Source organism: Trichogramma pretiosum, unplaced genomic scaffold (assembly GCF_000599845.2).
Source record: "Trichogramma pretiosum strain Unisexual culture from Peru unplaced genomic scaffold, Tpre_2.0 scaffold37, whole genome shotgun sequence".
Classification (NCBI taxonomy): domain Eukaryota; kingdom Metazoa; phylum Arthropoda; class Insecta; order Hymenoptera; family Trichogrammatidae; genus Trichogramma; species Trichogramma pretiosum.
In genome coordinates, this window is record NW_019641622.1 from 1,312,453 (window position 1) to 1,334,144 (window position 21,692).

General features: G+C 43.2%; 1 protein-coding gene across 1 annotated transcript; it reads right to left on the reverse strand.

Annotated features, from left to right (window-relative positions):
* Positions 1-159: 159 nt before the first annotated feature.
* Positions 160-21,156, reverse strand: LOC106649577 (insulin gene enhancer protein ISL-1). The gene is made up of 5 exons (XM_023458973.1): positions 20,142-21,156; positions 8,089-8,275; positions 6,695-7,098; positions 2,380-2,951; positions 160-1,942 (listed from the first exon to the last, which is right to left on the reverse strand). The coding sequence occupies exons 1-5, from the start codon at positions 20,419-20,421 to the stop codon at positions 1,697-1,699; spliced, it is 1,689 nt and encodes a 562-aa protein (XP_023314741.1). The 5' UTR covers positions 20,422-21,156; the 3' UTR covers positions 160-1,696.
* Between the last annotated feature and the right edge of the window lie 536 nt (positions 21,157-21,692).

Here is a 21,692-nt window from a genome sequence, read left to right on the forward strand (position 1 = left end):
CGGCTGCATAAAAAATTTTATTATTTAAAAAAAAAAGTAATTAAAAAAGTAATAGATAGGCATCGTTCGAATCGATTAAAATTCATTCGGATTATCATTGATTCAAGGATATTTTCAAGGTTAGTAATAACAAAATACCATTCAAATTATCATCTTCATATTTTTTTTAATCCTATACTTTTTTATAGAAATATTATACAAATTCCGAATTCATCTGTCGTCGACCCTTCTTTCTTTTCGACAGTCGATCGGAGATTGAATTCGGCCACAAAATGATGGATAAATTTAAAATCTAAAAACGACAGTGCGCGTCAAGCTCCTTAATGCCAATTGTGTATGATTGGCAGTTTGCCTGCCAACGGACGCACGAATATCAAGACTATACATGTAGCTTTCGTTATATGTTACAAATCATTATTTTTTTTGTCGTTCGATTTAATTTTTTCGTTTCTCCATGTTTGCGTCGTCGATGATAATTCTTATTTACTTAATAATTATCGCAATTGCAGCTCGTTTTTTGTCTGTATAATATATTTTATATATTTACAATAATTTTTTCGTAATTAATTTATTACTTTCGCTACTCCCTTTGGTATTATCGTATCAAGTCGCATTCAATTTTTTTTACACGTTCACTCGATTTTTCGCCAATCGTTGCGACCCACACTTATTTTTTTTTCGTCTTATTCCAATTTGTGTTTGGTAATTATATATCGTACACAGGGGGTTAACGGGCGAAATTTCAGCGTGAACACTGTAAATATTTCAATGCGCAATATGATACGACGCGACGTAACGAAAAAAAGAAGAAATATCCCTTTTTTTTATTACAAACTATCCAACTATTCATCTCAGTTTTTCTCTCCGTACATTTTCATTTTTATTCAAACTGTAAAGCTAATCGATTTTTTTCATTTTTTTTTCATCTTCTTCCTATATAGTATCCGATTTGTCTTTATCTTATAATATATACACAACATAAACACAACATGCGCACACTCGTTTTCACAATTATTTTATCATTAAAATTGTTTTCTGTATCAAATGATTATTTACAATGGTTAATAAAAAATAAATCTTTTAAAGCTTACAATGATTTAAACTAAATAACAATAGCGATGGCGGGTCGCGTCCTAACTTATTAAAAAAAAAAGATGTATACAATCACTCATTCAGCGTCAAACTCAAGTTTTGAATTTCTTGAAAAAGTTATAACAACTCGCACGCGAGACAAGAATAATCGATCTGTTCGGCTTTCTCTTTGAGAAAAACACCGTGTCAATTTTCCTGCTCGATATTAAAATTGTTCACGAATTCAAAACGAAGCTTGTCGCAAAGAAGAAACACAAACATATTCTTTTTTTTTTCATCGCTTCACAATCTATCGACTAGCAAGGTTTCCTTTAAAAACTGCACATCGTTCGACTCACTTTTTTTTTCATTTATGTATATATAAATTTATATATAAAATTGAAACAATAACTGCAGTTTGTTCTTTGACATTCACGACGATCGGCACACGCGACTTTTTTTTCTTTTTCGTCTTTGATTCAATTCACTCTTCGTCGCGACAATTTTACGCGATACAAATGTCAAAGAACACGTGTAGAGAGAGAGAGAGAGAGAGCTATAATCGGGGCTTGGAACGACATCCTTCTCCCGCGTCTCTTCACTCGATGTCGAACATGTGCTCGAACTACGGACTGCCGTTGTCGTGCTGCAGCGAGTCGCTGTCGCTCTCGAGATAGGTCACGTAGCTGTCGGTGCTGTCCGGGTGCTGGCCCATGTCGGGCCCGGGCCCGTTCTGATGCATCTGGGGCACGGGTGGACCCAAGGGACCGCCTACGTCGCCACCACCCATCGGACCACCGCCGCCGCACATGCCGGGCGGTGGTAGCTGTGCCGGGCCGCCACCTCCGCCGTGCAGGTCGTAGCCGTGCATCTATGGAAAAACACACGAAAAGTAATTTGTTATAGCAAAGTTCGAGAGTCGAGTTAGCTTAATAAATTGGTGCCTACGAAAAAATTTTCTTCGACTGATGTTGTCGAAAATAATCATACTTGCACTACTGCAAGTAATAATTAACGAAAATGACAATTTTAAAAAAATTTAGGCAATGAAAATGAGACTGGAATAATTGTAAACGAAAAAAATTATGTCTAAATCTTTTAGGACGAAAAAAATATACTTTAAAAAGTGTTAACAAAGCAGGACTTTGTCGGTCAAAATTACACTAATTCAATTATATAATGTGTTCGCCACAAATAGTGGTAATTCTCGGAGTCAGTGAAAAAGAAGCATTAATTCAAGCCACAATTGTAAAAGTGATTGTTTTCGCGAGCACCAGCAGTTAGAATTTCAGTGAAAAATTGTAATACCTGCGAGACCAAGTGGTGAAAGGGCGGCGCGTTCGGGTCCAGCCGCTCGAGATCCGTGTGCAGGGCAAAGTCCGACAGGGCCTTCCAGGGCGGCTGGTAGGCCTGCACCTCGAGCGGCATACCGATCGGGCTCTCGTGGCGCACCGGGCTGCTCGCCACCATGGGTATGCCGTGCATGCCGCCGAAGCCCAGCCTCTTGCCGTCCTTCTCCTGCTGCATCTGCTGCTTGAGGGCGATCGTCTTCTTCTTGTCCTTGCATCGCTTGTTCTGGAACCAGACGCGAATCACTCGCGGACTGAGGCCCGTCATCTCGACCAGTTGCTCCTTCATGAGGGCGTCGGGTCGCGGATTCGCCGAGTAGCAGCTGCGCAGCGTGTGCAGCTGCTTCTCGTTCAGGACGGTGCGCACCCGGGTGGGCTTGCCGTCGGAGCCGGCCCCGGCGCCGCTGCCCTTGTGGCTGCCGCCTCGTCCTCCTCCGCCGCCGCCGCCGCCTCCTCCTCCTCCGCTGTTGCCTCCGCCTCCGCCACCGCCGCCGCCGACGGTCTTGTGCGAGCCCGACTCGGATTCGGAATCTGGAAAAAACGAGGGACAGCGTTGTTGTTTTAGATTCACGTGTGTGCCGTTCAACATGTGGTGTACGAGCTATAATATTATCATACAAATAAAAGCGAGGGAGCCTGTATGTATAGGTGTTGTCTTACATCGTGACGTATACCAAAGGGGTACACGGCGGCACATTTGTGTAAACGTACCCGCAATAGCCGGGGAGTTGTAAGGTCAAGTCAAGCCAAGCTGCTCTTTCCCAGCACACTGCGAAAACTTGGACGTTCCTAGACTCGTCTTTTTTCTCTCTCTTTCTCTCTCTTTTTCTTTCTCTCTACGCACGCCTAAGTACACATATTGTGTGTACTCCGAAATCCGTGGGACAGACTCCAAAGACGAAAAAGGAAAGAAGTTGGCCGCCTAGCGTCGCAAACTTGGACCGCCGCCGCCGCCGCCGAAGCAGTTTTATTTACTTAGGACGCGAAAATAGCTGCTTCGTCGGTTCGCGCGCGTTATGCTCCTATCCGACGGATCCAAAGCCTTCTATATGTTTATCTATATACGTTTATATATCGGAGCTTTCATGCGGCTGTGCACGGTCAAGTCCCTCGCTGTTGACAAAAAAAAAAAAGGAAAAAAAGAACTGAGTGAGATCCAGTCGGTCCCCGTTGTTTCTCGAACGATGACATTTCTCTTTCTGTCCTCTGCCGCCGCACGAACGCGACGAACTCCTCCGATTTTCGGTATTATTTTTTTAGCTCTCGAGTAACTAGCCTCGCAATTATATACACTCGCGATAATCGCGAATAAAGATGGAGAGTTTGAGGAATCGAGAATCGCGGTACATAGATAAATAATTCCGTTGGCGCGCGCGACAGAAATAAAAAAGCAAAAAAACAAGTACTATATATATCGGAACGAGTCAAAGTCACGCACACGCGTATACTTCGTATATATATATCAACATCGTCCCGAAGTAAGTATAAGTAAGAGTTTCGCGCTCGAGTGTGGCATAAATGAATTCTTAATTACTCCCAAACGTTTTCTTTCTCTCTTACCGTATACCGCCTCTCTTGTCTTACTCTCTGGCGCACACGCGTGTGCACATGCAAACGAAGAAGAAGAAGAAGAAGAAGAAGAAATCCCAAAGTCGACGAAAAATTCGCATACGGCGAGAAAAAGAGAGAGAAAAAGGATCGGTGCAGAGAAGCTCCTTTTGACCAAAAAAAAAGAGTTAGGTACTTTAACTGCGAAGTGGTTTTCGCAGAGCAGAAGCAATCAAAATGTCTCTCGAAAGAAAAGAGATGGAGAGTGAAAGAAAAAAATCCTCGCTCGGTATAATACGCGTAGCGCGCATTGCTCGAGAAAAGAGTTTATACGCACACGCGGCACACAAGCGCGCGCGGCATTTCGCCTTTGAGATCGTTTATCGGGCGCGAGATATAGGCTTACACGTGTGCGCGCACCGTATTCATTATATTATATTATTGAAAAAAAATGTGCGTAATGTCCGATCGTTTCGTATGGTCGTGTACGCGATGTGCGAATGTACAATAAAATGTAACTTTGGCAAACTGCGCAATTTTGCAATGTCAATTCTCGTTTCTTCGTTCTTTTTATATTATCTGTTCTTTTTTATATTTTTTTTATCATCGATTATTATAAGTCTGTAATCGTGTCTCGATATACAAGCCGGTAAAATTTCGAAGGACAAGCTCGCGCGACGCGGGCCTTTTGATTTTTTTTTGTTATTTTAGATGTGTATATTTATATATACACATTACGCAACTTCGGAGTAACGACTCGAGTTTGTTATATACGCGCTTGTGAGTTTAGAAAAGATAATTATCTATATACGAAAAAATGAGCGTAAATTTGTTTAGCGAGATAAAAAAAAGTTTAAAACAATGGATAATCGCGTCGCGCGCAGATAAGGCCGCGACTCCTATGAAGGATACCCGACCTGTGCGTGCCTCACAAAAAGTGAATCACCTGTACGCGTGAAATAAATAACTCGAAGAAGAAGAAGGAGAAGCAAAAAAAAATAGCAGAGGCATAATACACAGAAGGAATGTAAAATCTCTCGGTAATTATGCACAGCCTTCGATCAAGCAGACAGGAAATGGTTCTCTTCTTCTCTTCTTTTTATTCTTTTCAATTCAAGAAGCTCTCGCTCGCGGTCCATACGCGCGCGCGTTTATAATCCGCTACCGGTTGCTGCTCGCGCGCGGACACACGAGCCGCGGCAATAGTGGCGAATATATTATATTATATGATGAAGAGAGAGAGAGAGAGAGAGGAATGAGCAAAAGGCGTATATAGTAGCAGTTGACGCTTGAGTGTTACATTTGACACCCGTATATTTATTATACGGCATATATTTACGCGTTATACAGGAGTACCGAATCGAGACAGATATGTCTCTGTGTGCGTGCGTGCGTGCGTGCGTGTGTCATTCAACGATTTTTTTCTTTTTTTTTTCGCTTCATTTTCTACGCGGCTACTGGCCTTTTTTATTTGGCAAATCTCATATACCTACGCCGAGAAATCTCGAAAAGCGACGAATTTCAATTTGAGCTCAGTGGATGCTGTATAATATTACGACGACGAAAAAAAAAAAAACCAAAACGGGATTCCGGATGGATATTTTGATTGGCATGTTGCGTGCTCGCGCGGGCTTGTATTATAATATGCTAGAATCTGGTCGATTTAACATACCCGAAAGAATATATAAGGAATTAGAGAGTCTAACGCTACCTGCGAACGATAGTCAAGTTGTTGGACGCGTGCGCGACACATTCCTCGCGCACGAAGCTATGTACAGTATGAAAAATACATATCGATTTCTACTTCGATAAGAGAAGAAAAAAAATAGCCTACGACACTCGCGCGCGCGACTCGCGACTCGTGCGGCCATAATGAATGGTGAGCCTTATAAATATACGTATCAACGGCGGAATAAAGAAGTACCGAGCTGCGTATACGGCGCAAAATATACAGAAGGCTCGCGAGTCGCGAGTCAACGCGTGCGCGACGTGATAATTACGCGGGGCAATATACACACATACATACAGAATACATTGTGTGCGTATATTTACCAGTGGCAAATCGATGTCGTCAAGTTTAAGTTTGAAATTAGCATTGTCGTATAATATTTTATATTATTATTATACTCGCGCGTGCGCGTCACGTATATTATGCATTATACATATTCGAAAATTCTCAAACGGAATTTCACCATCGTATAGTCGAGTGTGCGCGAGGCAGAGAGTTGCGGATCCTGACACGCCGTACGCTATACTGTTCGCTCCGAAAATGTTAATATAGAACATACAAATGACGACCATCGTCGGCGGGTCTAATCGCGTGTACACGAGTCCGCACGTTATAAGGGCATCAAAGGCTTAAAGTTTTACGTCGATATAATCCTCGGGCCAAATGTCAGCGAAGAGCCGCTCTCGAGACCGGGGTGGGAAGGTCACTTCAATTATCAACACCTGACTCCCTCGTAGTAGCAGCATTAGCGTGGACATACGCGTAATCCCGCACGCACGTTCGACGGACGCATAATCTCGGGGACAATTAATACTTGATGCGAGGCACGATGTGCGCGCGAACGGGGTAAAAGAGAGGGGCGGGCTCGATGGATCTTCGTTTAAATGGTCTTTGCATTACACAGCGAAGATTAAATTGGCCTTTGATAATCCGGGGACGATCGAGCGCCGTTTTGTTCGCGCGTTATCGCGATAAAAAAAAATCGAGAGAGTCTCACCGGAGAGCGACGCGTCGTTCTGGTGCAGATGATGATTGTTGTTGGTGAGATTGGCGTTGTTGTTGTTCTCGTTGCTGATGCCGAGCGGCCCGCCGCCGCCACCGTGATGATGGTGATGATGATGGCCGTGATGATGATGACCGTGATGATGATGGGGCGCCGCGGCGCCGCCCGAGGCCAGAATCGGCTCCTGGCAGCCGCTCTTGTCGCCGGCCAGGGTGCAGTGGTCGTCGCGGCAGTACAGGCCGTTGGCTCGCAGCGCGTACTCGTCGCCCGTGGTCAGCGGTCGGCCGCACGCCACGCAGCAGAAGCAGCCCATGTGGTAGATCTTGGTCGCGGCGCGCATCACGAAGTCGTTCTTCTTGAAGGACTGCCGGCATTTCTCGCACTTGGTGCCGAATAGCCTGGGTATCAGACAGCATACATTAGCATTTACTATATAATGTTCATCGTATTTATTTATATTTATCCATTGTTTGTTCCGAACATGGGAAAAACAAGTGCAGTTGCAATATATATATAGAGCTCAAACAATCAACCGGTTGAAAAAAAAAATAGGGGGGTATACTCTACACAGTCGCGCCTGTTAATAATACGAGCATCGGCTATATTTAAATCTCCCCAAACGTATGCTCGGTACTCTCGAGCTGCACTGCGCCTATTTGTGAATCCATTTATCCCATTGAGCTGCTCGTGCGGTGCATCTAGTAGTGCATCGCGCGCGAACATCGACGATGTATTTTTAAAATATATCTCGAGCTCGCGCGAGAGTACAATCGATGTTTCATTATATTATATACCTCGTTGTTGTTCTTGCTCCTCTCTCTCTCTCTCTCTCTCTCGTTTTTTTCGATCGCGCGTACACACCTACACGGCGCGGTGCAGCGTGCGTGTATATAGATATACAGAAGCACGCGTTATTGGAGAAAAAGGCATCCGGTTGTCTGTTCGCGCGAGTTCGCCACGATATTTTCTCGTTACGAAACTGTCTCGGTATGCGAGCGAAAAAAAGTGAACGAGGAAAAAAAAAGAGTTACAACGGGGACTGAAAGGTTGTCTTTCTTTCTCAAATATATAATCGAGAGCTGCTGCTTCGTCGTGCGCACACACGTACGAGAGAGAGAAGGAGCTTGATTGGCAGCTTATCAAGCCGACAGACGTGTAGAAAAACAAATGAATATACATGTATATTCCGAGGCTTGCGCGCGCGAAAAGAAACAAATATCGAAAATCCGTCTTCGTGTGTGTCCGAAATAAATATATAAATAATATATAATATCTGGTCTTGTCCCAGCTGTATACACGCTGGAGTACAAAAATAAAACGATAATTGCGCCTCGAGCTGGTGCTGTCGGTGATGGTGGTGATGGTAATAGTAGTAGTAGTTGTAGTACCTGACGTAATCATTTTTGCAGTAGGTCTTGCCGTCGCGCACGAAGCAGGTACAGCTCTCGTCGAGGAACTGCTGACAGGCGGCGCATTTGAGGCAGGCCGCGTGCCACTTGAGATCCGGCGACACCATCAGTATGTATTGATCGTGTATGTGGCCACCACAGCCGACGCACAGAGAGTTCGAAACTTCTGCAAAGAGACAGAGAAAAAGCAAAAATAAATATAGAACAAAAGTACCAACAAATTATACACACGATGTATCGCATATAAATTTTAAATTTTTAAAAGGGAGAGAGGAAGAGAGAGAGAGGGTAAAAAACACGATATTTAATCTGTGCTGTGCTGAGAGGGCAGGCATTTACTTATACACAAAGAGGCAGCAGCTCACGGGGGGAATCGCGCGCGGCCATATCTGAAAACAGCAAAGCGAGCCCCGATAAGCGATAAACGCGGCCGCCGCGCACACCACGGCTGCTCTCTTATAACACACGGTACACGGCGCGGAGCTTTGCTCGTGTGTAGCGCGACGCGACGAAATAAGAGCAAATGTCTCGCGCGTTCGCAGCACAGTTGCCCACGGAGATCGCGTATTGGTATACACACACACGCGCATACGCGAGTTAAAAAGTAGCTGCACGCGGAGAGCAACAAGAGAAAAAAAATAAGAGATTTATCGTACGTACGGCCGCAGCTTTTTATATCTTACGTATGCTACGATACACACACACACACACACAATTGTGCTGCGTATAATATACCTGCAGAACGAGCGACGTGTCAATTTTTGCACGCCGGAGCCCGTGTGCATTTATCGAGTGACTCGCTCTTTTTATCGTGTACTGTTTTAGATTAAAAAAAAAAGAACACAACAAAAAGAAAGATGAAAATATCGTATCTTTTCTCTCGCGCATTTCTTGTCGCTGCATTATTGAACTGTTCTTGTATACACGTATCCATGTTAGACAAATGTAGTTCATTGATAAATGAAAATATATAGTACTCTGTGTTCGCGTGCCTTATGGTGTAGCATAAACTACACCAATAAGAAGTGAAAAACGAAAGTCTCAAAGCACGTGTAATTGTCAGCCTCGGCCTCACATTTGCTGATAATCATGCGCGCTGAGAATATTTTCTTTTTGCTACATGCATAGGTGCAAATATAATTTTTTTCTCATTTTCATTTTTGTAAAGCTTAATTATAAATTATAATATATATACAGTTAAGATTCGACGTCTTTTCTTGATTTTCTTCTTTTCTTTTTGTACTTGATACGCGCACTCGAACTGTAATACGATTTCCAAGTCGCAATAATAATAAAAGCACAATCCATTCAACAACGTACGCCACACACATTCGTGTGCCTATTATAAAAGTATGTGTATTAAAGTTGTAAAATCGAATCGCTGCTGCTGCTGCGCACACGCGCGTATATTTATACTTACACACGCACACATGCTCACGCACACATATAAATGCTCGCGATATATGGTCGTGTACACACAGCGACAGGGTGGAGCTTAAAAGTATACGAGAAGCGGGGGAAAATACGAAGCGCCGCCCAGCAGCAGCGAGCTCCGCACCGGCAGCTATTCGATTTCCGCGTGATTGTGTTTAGCCCGGCAGCACATATAAAACATAATATCAAAAGTATGGACATGGTACTTAGGTAAAATATCAATTTTCCTGTTTGTTTATTGTTTTTGTTAAAAATAATAAATAACCAGAGTTTAATTGAGAATCTACGTTGAGCACTATTGGAGTTTCCTAAACAATGATGTAATTTTTTGTTAAGAATGGTTTTTTTTTAATATACGTATTTTGCTTATCTAATGCACTATTAAATAGGTCGAGTAAACAATTTTTTTTGCCATTAAAAATTGTTGAAAATTTTCATCTGTACAAACTGTTGAAAAAATTTTTTGAGAATTCAATCTAGTTTACAAATATATAAACCAAATTGTCCTACGAGGTCTGGTTCAAAATCTCGTTTTCGAGCCTATCACAGAGCTTCCTCTATGAGGAAGCAAATGTTTGGATATCTTTAAGACCTTTAATAGTCCCAAAAATTTCACCGATATTTGATTCGAGTATTGACAAAGAAAATCACTTGAAAATATGACATATGACCCGGTTGAATTATAGAATTATCTTTGATTTAGATACAATCGTAAGGCTAATACGCGCGTCTGAGGTAGCCAAAATGTGGCAATAAAAATATTTGAATTATTTTAAAATTCATTAGGAAACACCATCGACACATGGTATTAATGCGCATTTTTTTGTCAAGATGATATACATATATTTCTAAAACTTCAAAAAAAAAAAGACGAGTAGCCTGTTTCGATGGTCGATTTAAATCTTGTGAAATCTAACGAAATCGAGTATGAAAATAACCTGTATGGAAGAACACCTTTACATACTTGCGCGCAGTAGCCGTGTCTCATTTTAATTAATTAAATTTTTCATATAGCAAAGAATAAACGCACGTACGGATGAAAAATTTGCGAGGGAAAATATGGAAAAGAAAAATATTTCATGGATATCCAATCTCAAAGAGCTGCGAGCTCGGCCACGCGAGGAGATCACACGGGATCAACGTGCGCTGCTGCTATAATATTTATAATGGACTCGATTCACGCACGCGTGGGCAGTCAAGTTTTTGTCGAAAATTAAAAGAAAACAAAGAACACCGAGAGGCACATGTCACTCAGTGCAGATGGGGAGGGACAAATTTAAAATCAACTTTTCCGATGACATTGTAAAAATTTGCACAAAAGAGAGAGATAGAGATGAAGAAGAGGATGAAGGTGAGAGAAAAAGAGACGTGAAAAGAGCACGAGCATCTATACGAGATAAGCACGTGAATATAATAACGTGAGGTTCCTCGAGGACTTTCAACAATGTACATTTGGACCGACACCTATGACCATTTGCTTGTCCTGCACATATCACGACGAGCGAGCTGGGGGCCTCTGGATTTGTATAAGAGATTTTAATCTCGAGAAATTCTCGAATCGGACTTGACGAGTTATATGTATTATATACGTGGCTGAAGCCGCAGCATCAAGGATGACGACGTAGATGCCTTTCTGCGCTTGGAACAGCAAACACAGACACAAATTTAAATACCTAATAATTGAGCGAAACGTGTCGCGAGACATAATGGAGCACATATATCTGCGATCTGGATATTTTGAGTATTTGACACCCAGCTAGGTTGCCGATATAATACGGACCCCGACACACTCGTAAATTTGAGCACGTGTGAAATTTAACAAGAGCCGTGGAATTCATAATTACTCCTGATTCTTCGGTGAATCTCAGGAATTCTCTTTTCTATCGTCGGCGATGCAACCTGTATGTGTGCGCGTCTGTTTGTAATATATATACAAAGAAGGCCATATAAAAATTGAGGAAGAAAATCAAATTCGAAATTCGAGATAAGAGTCGAGCTCGGAGATCGTTAGATACCGACTTTGATGAAGACTCGAAGCCGCTTTTTACTTATACCATATAATGCGATCTATATCATAATATATAAGCACGGGGAGAAAAGCGACTGTACAACGGAAATTTTTACCTCTCGATCTCGCTCGGTGTATACACGTAGATACCCAGATTTTATTCCCTTCATCCAAGTAACCTCGTGTCTCGGGTACGAAAAAAAGAAAAGGAGAAAAAAAACCAACGAAGAAGTAGAAGAAGGCGACGCAAAGAAGTCGAAAAAAAGCGGAAAAGTAAATCAGGAATTAGAAGAGAGAAAAGAGGGCTGGGTATATACGGTATACATCGCGCGTCTGAGCTCTCCTCCGCGGCGCTGTATACGGAGGCAGGTATACGCTTAGATGTTCCCTTCAGCTTTCTGCACTTTATATGGGTTTGTGTGTGTGTGAGTGCGTGTGTAAGAAGCGAGAGCTTGTCTTGGATAAGCCTCGCGAAGACTGCAGCGGCAGCAGCAGCAAAACATAGCGCCTTGTATAAAAGGTTGTGTGCAGGCGAGGAGGCGCACAGCTCGCCGCAAAGGCTCTTTTAGCGCGGCATGTCTTTTGAATATCGCAGCTCGGCACGGCGCGTCGAAGGTCGCATGCTGCACAGTACACGGCACAGCTCGCACATGCAAGTATTATAGGTACTACATTTGTGCCGCGCTGATGTAAGAATAGCCCAAGAATTTTGCCGATTGGGAAAATTCAACTGCCTCGAGGCATTTGGGAATCCAAGATAGAGAGAAAGAAAGAGATTTATTCAGTCGAGAGGATTATTGAATACGTTTTATTTACTGTAATTACTCGATAAATATTATTTGATATTAAAGCTGCGCCTTGTTTTGCTCGGTCCAGAATCTGTGTGCGTGTGCTGTGCTTGAGTCCTGTACGTTAAGCGATCGGGATGAAGAAATTAAAAGAAAAAAACGAAATACAAAAGGGTGTCGTTGCAAGAAAGAGAGAGGAAAGAAAATGAAAACAAAATAAGAGAGAGTGAGAAAAAGAAAGAAACAAGGAGTCGAGATTCGGCGCCGGGCCGCGTGTCGCGAACGTCTGCTCCGAGGCAGTTCAGAGGCGCCGCTTCTTCTTCGCTTCTCTCTCTGTATACACTTTGGTATTTCATTAACACCTCAGCTAATTATTCCTCCACCCACTTTCTTCGTCCAAGTTCTTCTTCCACCGAGAGAGGCCCCAGGATCGTCGCGTCTAATTCTTCGAAACTTTCGCTGCGGCTTATAATATATACGTTCCTCTCTTTTTCTCTTCTATAGAGCATCGCATGTGCAGCTTGACCGACCGAAACGATCTCTGCATATATATGTGTATACACAGGCGCCTGCGTGCCAAGTCGCCAAATTGTCCGGCACACACCGAAAATCGGAGCGACTTGTTATATGCGTTATATATATCGTATATAAACACGTATACGCCTCGCACAATTTATTTATTCGAGATAAAACGTCGATTAATTTTCTCTCTCTTTCTCACCGCCTTCGGTTTTTTTTTTAAATAAAAAGAGAGAAGGAACAAAAAAAAAAGGAGAAGCAATAATAACAACAACAGCAACAACAACAACAACATCGACGACGAACGCGCCAACGAACAGCGGCTCGAACGATCCACATTATCCTAAGATTCTTGACCTCGTGCGAATGCAGAGTTGCGTATGTACGCGTACTTATATGCGTGTATATGAGCAATTCTCTAAATGAAACGCATTTTTGGAGGTAGAATCGCGGCAAATTTTTTTTTCAATCTTCGCGGATACGGACCCCCGGGAAATGTTTTTGGGGGTCCTAGGAACATGTAACCACGTAGGAACCATTGAAATGTCAATAGTGCTTACTTTTATAGCTACTTTTGTGATTTAGAGGACGAAAATCATGTTTTCTCGTAAATACGGCTAATTACTCAATTTCCAAGTCGCTGAAAAAGTATCAAAACTCATCTAAAAAAAATAACTGGCTACTGTGTTCGATAGGAAATTTTCTCAGCTTTCCAATGGTGGTATCAGATTTTCCGATAAGTCGCACATTCGCCGAGAAAATCGCTATCAAACATGCCAAGCTAAATATCTCGAAAAACTCGGTACGGAAAAAGTGATCTTTGAGGTTCAATTTCGATTTTTCCTCGTGAAAATGAAATTTTTCGGAAAATCTGACTGCGCCATGAGAAAGCCAAAAAAATTTCCTATCGAAAGCATATCTTCAATTATTTTTTGAGTCGAATTACAATGTTATACATGGGAATTTCTTTTACTTTGTTCGCTGTTTTCTGTTTCCGCGCTGTATTCAGCGCGGTCGCGAGGTTTTCGGCTCGCTACAATCAAAACTAGCTCGTAACTCCACTGAAAAAATAAATGAATATATGATTTCGATAGAAAATTTCCTCAGCTTTCTCATGGTGCAGTCAGATTTTCCGATATATTTCATTTTCACGAGGAAAAATCGAAAATAAACCTCAAAGATCACTTTTTCCGTACTGAATTTTTCGAGATATTTAGCTTGGCATGTTTGATGGTGATTTTCTCGGTGAATGTGCAACTTATCGGAAAATCTGATACCACCATTGGAAAGCTGAGAAAATTTCCTATCGAACACAGTAGCCAGTTATTTTTTTTAGATGAGTTTTGATACTTTTTCAGCGACTTAGAAATTGAGTAATTATCCGTGTTTACGAGAAAACGTGATTTTTCGTCCTCTAAATCACAAAAGTAGCTATAAAAGTAAGCACTATTGAAATTTCAATGGTTCCTACGTGGTTACATGTTCCTAGGACCCCCAAAAACATTTCCCGGGGGTCCGTATCCGCCTAGGTTAAAAAAAAAATTTGCCGCGATTCTACCTCCAAAAATGCGTTTCATTTAGAGAATTGCTCATATACGTGCTGTAATGTAGCATATAAGCCGAGAACGTCGGAGAATTCCTTTCGAGTTCTCTCTCGGTCTCTCGAGCCGATCTCGCGCTACAAGCTATACCTAGTACCCCCGCGTGCGCGCAGGTAATTTGTCGCTAGACTTTACGATCGAGCGACGCCGCCGCCGCAGCTGCGGTACAAAGAGGTGCTAGAGCGAGGAAAAATTATACCCGCGTACGCCGCGTTATATGCGCGCCGATTGGGGAAAAATGAAACGCGTGGCGCGCGTGTCGATTTTTTTTATTCGTATAGTTGATAGTAGCTCGAAAATTTCTCATCGTGATTAATCGAGCGCATCGAGCTCGAAACTCGAAATTTTATTGCAAAAAATATCGACAGCTCGCGGGTGTCTGATATTTTTGCATAGCTTTATATATACCCGCTTGTATTTATTGACGACGCGAGAAAGAAAGAGAGAGAGAGAGATTGAAAAAAAAAGACGCAAAAAATTTTTTTATGTATTAGCTTGGCTTTATCAGCTGGCCTGCAGCATTCCTCGGTCAGTCCGGCGTCTCAACGCACTCGCGCTGCTCCTCTCTCTCGTATCCTCGCTCTTTCTTGGCTCTTTTTAATCCTTTTCCTCTTTCGTAAATTTTTACTGTTCTTTTTTGTCCTCTCTCTCTCGCTCTTTGGCTTCTATAGACCTGACGAATATTTTTCTCTTTCGACATATACGGCAGGAGATCCGCACCCGGGCGTGGATCTCCCGAGCCGATCTCTCTCTTTTTCTCTCTCTCTCTCTCTCTCGAGTTATATCCTTATTAAATCGCGATTAAGGCTCCCGGTGTTTGCCTTACCCGGCGACGCACCGGGGGGTATACATGTAAGTGTACGCGCGTATTATAATAAGGAGAGAAATGGATTAACTCGCGCTCGATGATCGGCTGTATTGCACCAACCTACGTCGCGAACCGAGTTGGTTTCTCCTTGTTTTTTCCTTGCGGCTTTATTTTTTGTTCCTTTATTCGCACGTTGCTCAAAAGAATTTTGCGCTAATATTCAAATTCCGGGCCATATAATTGACTCATCCTATTGAATTTCGAGATTCGCTATCGGTTTTTATAGCCTAATTATAAATACGTATATTTCGTACGTCCTATACCTTTTCTTTTTTTTTTCTTCGCACACATTCATGCACAAGTCGATTCGCAGCCACAATGACTCAGATCGCAATACATCTTGGCTCTCTCTCTCGGTTTTCGTTGATACAAACGTGCGAAAAAAAAACAAAAGAGTATAGAGAAGATTCCTCCGAATATCCGGTCTCGCGCGCGCGCGTTATTTTTAGGAGATTTAACATTCGACGATTTCTCTCTCTCTGTCTCTATCACTCTCTGTTGTTTCGCTCGTTCGAATCGTATATTAGATTTAAACAAATCCATAAGACACCCAAGCTCAGGCTCGCGCGCGAGGACTTGTAAGCAAAATATTTATAGTTGTCTTCTTCAAACAACAAAAATAAAGGAGCTCGTATATTATATTATAAAGGCAAAATACGGTGCGTGTGCGTGGAGTTTTGAATAAATCAGGCAACGCAGGCGCAGGGAAGTCGCCTGAATCGGAAAGAGAGCCGAGAAGCGAGAGAGAGAAAAAGAGACAGGACTCGAGTCATTAGCGCGATAAAGGAGCCCACAAACTTTTCGGGGACGACAGAGAGAGAGAGAGAGAGAGAGAGAGAGAGAGAGAGAGAGCTATATGCTACGGTCAAAAATTCAGTGGTCGTGCCACGGTAGTAGTAGGCGCTCGCGCGCGTTGACGCTCCGGTAGCAGACTAATTGGCAGAAATATATTTATGTCCTTTTTTTTGCTCCTTGCTCCGAGTCTGATCTCGCACACACATATACAAAGAAGTATACGGATGCAGACTTAAGAAGACGTCATTCGGATACCGCGGTCACTTTTTTCTCTCTCTCTCTCCGTCTCGCACTTTTTTTATAATAATATAATGCGAGGTACGCGCGGCAAAAACGTGACGATATAATCATATATGCGTGGATCGTATTATAAATCGATTTTCAACAAACAGCGATCGAATGCGTATTGTAGTGAGGACATTTTTAAATGGATATTTTTTTTTTGCCGGATCATCAAGATGTTTTGTTTTTCGATCTTTGTTGTTGTTTCTCTCGCAAAAAGCAAGTTTTCAAACTCGATATGCATTTATAAATTCAGAAATATTTTTTTTCACAAAGCTGTCAACTGTGAATAGATTTAAAGTGCTCCTTGTGGCCGATTGCGTTTCTCGGCTGCCCAAAAAAAGAAAGGTGAACAAAAAAAAAAGAAGCATTGATAAGAAAGTTCATTTTCGTCCTCGCGACGACGACAACGAATGAACGAAAAATTCACTGCGTGCGTGCACATAATGCATCATATAAAAACATTACGATAAAGTTTACTCAGGGGTCCAGCGAGATATGCGCGCAGGAAGTTTTCTCGGTTACGAGCGTTTCACTGTATTTATGTGTAAAGCAGGGCAATCAAATTATAAAAGGTGAGATATCTCAATTCCAATTAATCGGGAAAATCATATACGCGTCCAAATAAAAAAAAGGAAAAGAAAAAAGAAAATAGTTTATGTGCTCGCTACACTGTACTATAAGCCGCTGCTATCCAAATTATATTAATTATCGAGCAAAGCAAACAAAAACGAACGGGGCTCCTAAGCCGTTAGAACATTGGCCCGTGCCATATGCCTAGATATATACGCTTTGATCCTGTGCTCCGTGTACGTGGACTCCATATAATATTATATATGGTATGTAATTAAAGCATGGCGATCATTAAAGCCCTCATAAACTGCCGCTACTCTCCGGCAGCAGCAGACGAGTGTAATTCACGTTTAGTTTCTTTCTCTCGCAGCTAGTGTAGTGCTTGCTCACTCGTCACATTAACGTCTGAGTACGATTTTCCGCGGCGGTCTGCCGTCGGCCGGCGTCGAGCGTCTGTGCCGTATACGCAGATTCGCGCAGCTTATCCAAAAACTCTTTGGCTTACACGACGCACACCGCTTGTAATCTTTTTTCCTTAAAAAATTTTTTTTTCTTTAAAAAAATTAACAAAACAACGACACTTTGATCTGTCCGTCTGTCTCTCTTTCTCGCTATAAAATGCGTGTAGTCGCAGATATATGCGCGTACCAGTGCATAGACGAAATAAAACTTTTGCTACGCTCGAGTTACATCGAACTTGCGTAATAGATATATAAGAGGAGACGCGTTTATAGAAGTAGTGTGCGCCAGCGTACTTCTGCCTGCTGCTGTTGCTGCTGGGGAAAAGTTTGAGCAGCCGACCGCACTGCAAAAAGGACGAGGGGCAATTCAATTGGCTTCTGCAAACACTCCTGCAGCAGCAGCAGCATCACGAGAGAGAGAGAGAGAGACTATAATTCAATCCTGAAGTACAATATACACATACGCGTATACGCGCATCGCCACCGCATCTTCCCCACCCCCTCGCTTTCGCACACACACATACATAGCTATGTGCATTGCACGATGATGAGAACTTGTTAATACGAAAGTGTATATCTGTATAGAGGATATAAGGCTTAAGATACACGCCGAGGAAGGAGAGAGAGAGAAATGTACAAACGATGACAGCCAAGATGCAAGATCGTAATCGCGTGTGTATAAGTACTCGATGCGAAACATATATAACTTGCCACGCGATGCACCTGATATAATATCCGCACCGTAGCCTCGTGCATGTAACACATAAAGATCGACCGTCTTCGTTCTTCTTACATTATAAATTATTTTTATTATATCACACGCCTGGATTTCCCGACTTCTTCTCGCGGGCCTCGGTCTAACGCGTTTAGTTACATTCCGATAATGTATTGTTTACATTGGCTGATCGGATAATAAACACCCTGACGACGACGACTAATTCTCAAAGTTGTAATCGTCTTAGGTGTGATGGCGTTTCGTTGGTCAAAATTATAATATTGACGATTTGGAGTGTATGTGCTGTGTCAAAAGCTGCGCGTGTAATTATCGCACAATAGCCACGAAAGTCGGCTGCAATTAAATCGATAAAACGTATGTATAATAATATTGGTATTAATACTCGAAATAATTACTCGGACACGGTTAGGTCATTACTCGCACATGTTATTTATAAGATAGACGCGGACACACACGCTACTAAGTGATACAAACGCAAAATTTGTATTTAAATGCGAGAAATGTTATCCGACGGATCGACGACGGTCGCCGAGCTGCAATTCGTGTTCGTACATACGCTGTCTGGTATTATGAGTACTCGCACGTATGTATACATACACAATTGCGTGGCACATCGCATGAGCGCACCCCTCAACGACGACGACGACGACGACGAATTTGATGATCACGATGATGATATGCAAGCACTCAAGTCGATTAAACTTTTACTCCCCCTACATCTCTGTTGAACGCCCATGTGTATGTGTACAATACTCGACGTCCCGATTTTCTTACAGTGTATACTGTCGCATATCTCGATCTTCGGCTTACGGCACACAAATGTTTCATATTTTTTTACTTTTTTAGCGTAAAATCGATAGTAAATACAAGTGCTATTCTTATGATTCGAAGCAACGATCTCGATGGAAAAAATAAAAATATAAAGAGAGAAAAGGAGAGCAAGAAAAAATTTTTACGTATGCATGTATGCAATATACGTATTTAGGATACGTACTGTAGTTTTTTCGTATAAAATTTGAATACGCAAGTATGTAAACACGGGCCAGTATATACGATACACGCGCCGCCGAATCGCCTCGCACTCGGTGGAACTTGCAGCGCGCGAGTCAATTAAAATGGAAAATTTTCGCTATCGAAAAACTGTAGCGGCACGTTTGTTTCTGTGATTGATTTGCCTTCGATATACGGGCCTAATAATTATGTACAATATTATCTAGCGTTGCGCAATTCGCAATCAAGAATCTTGTGTCACCGCGCGCGCCTATAGTCCGTCCGTCCGTTATAACGTCGTTGCGAAAAAGCCGAGGAAATTATTATTTTTTCCTTTTTTTCTGTACATATCGAACAAATTCATCGTATGGTATGGTGGAAAAATAATAATTTCGCAAAAATTAATGCACAATCGAGGTTAAGGCGAACTAGGAGGCGAAGCAATCGATACATGATATATGGCAGTTACAGTACGAGTGAATATGATTATAAATGAATCTTTGCAAGCTGCGCGCATATATATCGACGGTTTTTCTCTCTCTCCATCTTTATGGTGCAGAGTACAGTGCGGAATCAAACAGTCGATAAATTAATTTAAATATCGTTTTTTTCTCTCCCCCTCCGACTTGGTTCTTTCATCTAAATTGTATCGAGGCACACACGGAAAACATTTGTCGCGAGCTTTCGTTAGATGGCAATTTAGCCGCGACGTAATGTACTGAAAAATTCAGACGCGCGGCTGTATGTGCAACGGGCGACCATCGAATGTGTATATATGGGGTTCATCGGGTGCTTATTTGTACGTACATAGACCAGGACGAAAATTCGATAATCTAATCGCTCGACTGCACCGCGCAGTTCGAAAACGAAGATCAGGAGGAGGAGGAAGAGTACATGTAATAGAGGGGAAAAGGTGAAACAAAAAAAAAAAAAAAAAAAAAAAAAAAAAAAATAAAAGAAGTAAAATTTTTGCTCACTCTGCATGACGTGATCGGCCGCCTCGTCGGCGTTCTTGATGGGCGAAATTTTGCAGGACCTCGGCGGCCCCTGGAGCGGGCCCAAGCCCTGCATCTGCGACGGATGCTGCGTCACGGGACCCATGAGCGCGGCGGCCGTAGCGGCAATGGCAGCAGCAGCACCACCGACACCACCACCGGCACCGGTGGCGGCGGCAACTCCACCCGTGACACCCACGCTTATGGCAGCAGAGGCTGTAGTAGCAGCAGCAACCTGGCCACCGCTACTAGCTCGCTGCATGTCCTCCGGGCCTCGTGCCAGTGCACCCACCGCGTAGCTCTTTCGCGTAATCTTGAATGATTGTGCCTGTGATCGCGATTGTCCTCCTATGCAGCGATTCGCTATGCGGCTTCTTCCTCTTCTTCCGATTCGGCTCTTGGCTTTTGCTGTTCGTTGCTTTAATGTAAATCCGGTGCGCACGAGAGCTCCTCCTCGTATTGCCTCTTTTTTTCTCGCTACGACTCGGTTGCCGTCGCACAATTTCTAACGACTTGTTATTATTATTATAATCATTCGCGAGCACTTTTATCACTTTTTTTCATTCAAGTCATCGCCGCTCGGATCTCGCTGTACTACTCTCGCTGTATGGTCGCATCTTTGTGAGATTGCGCACCCGTCGTCGTCGTTGACACAGTATAACAACAACAACAACCATAACAACAATGCATAACAATAACAACAACAGCAGTAGCAGCAGTTAACTATTATAAAAATAACACCAACATCGTAGCACTTTTAGGGGGGAGGACAGCAGTGTGGGAGGCTGATGTTGTTTTACCAGACGTCTAGATTAGAACAACAACGAAACAAAAATAATTGAACATTTCGCGCCACACGCACACACAGACACGCACACAGATGCTTTTCTGTCAGGGGTGGGGTTGGGGGGGCCCCGAAACAACTGTGCGTACATGTATGTAACCCGCGACAGCAAATACAGCACGACACGGGGCACAGGACGATGATCGCGCGACGAAGCCCAGGCAGACACTGACAAAAGCTCCGAATATGCGTGCGAGACAAACACGGCGGCTACGGCGGCGACGGCAGTAGTCCCCCCTCCACGCACGCACAGCTCGCACACGCATGCACACACACACACACACACACACACACACACGCACACACGCATACACACTCGGCCCAGCCGGTACTGTACGCGTCTCTCTCTTTCTCGCTCGAGGTCGGAGCCTCGATATATCGTGCTAGCGGAGAGTAGATGGGCACACGAGCTTGGAGTCGACGCCCCCCGGGTACGCTGCCATTGGTCGGCGAGGTCGGTGCCCCTACAAAATGGCTGATAAACGAGCGCCACCACCGCCGCCGTCAACGACGATGGTATACGTACAATGTGTGCGCGGGGAGAGAACTCAAGGTGGAGGAAGAGGAGGAGGAGGAGGAGACGCCGAGGAGAGGGTTGTATAGGCGCGCTGCTGCCGAGAGCCGCCGAGCAACTCGTGCCCGAGCTATAAACGAAGCGAAAGACAGAGACAGAGAGAATACTCGGCTGT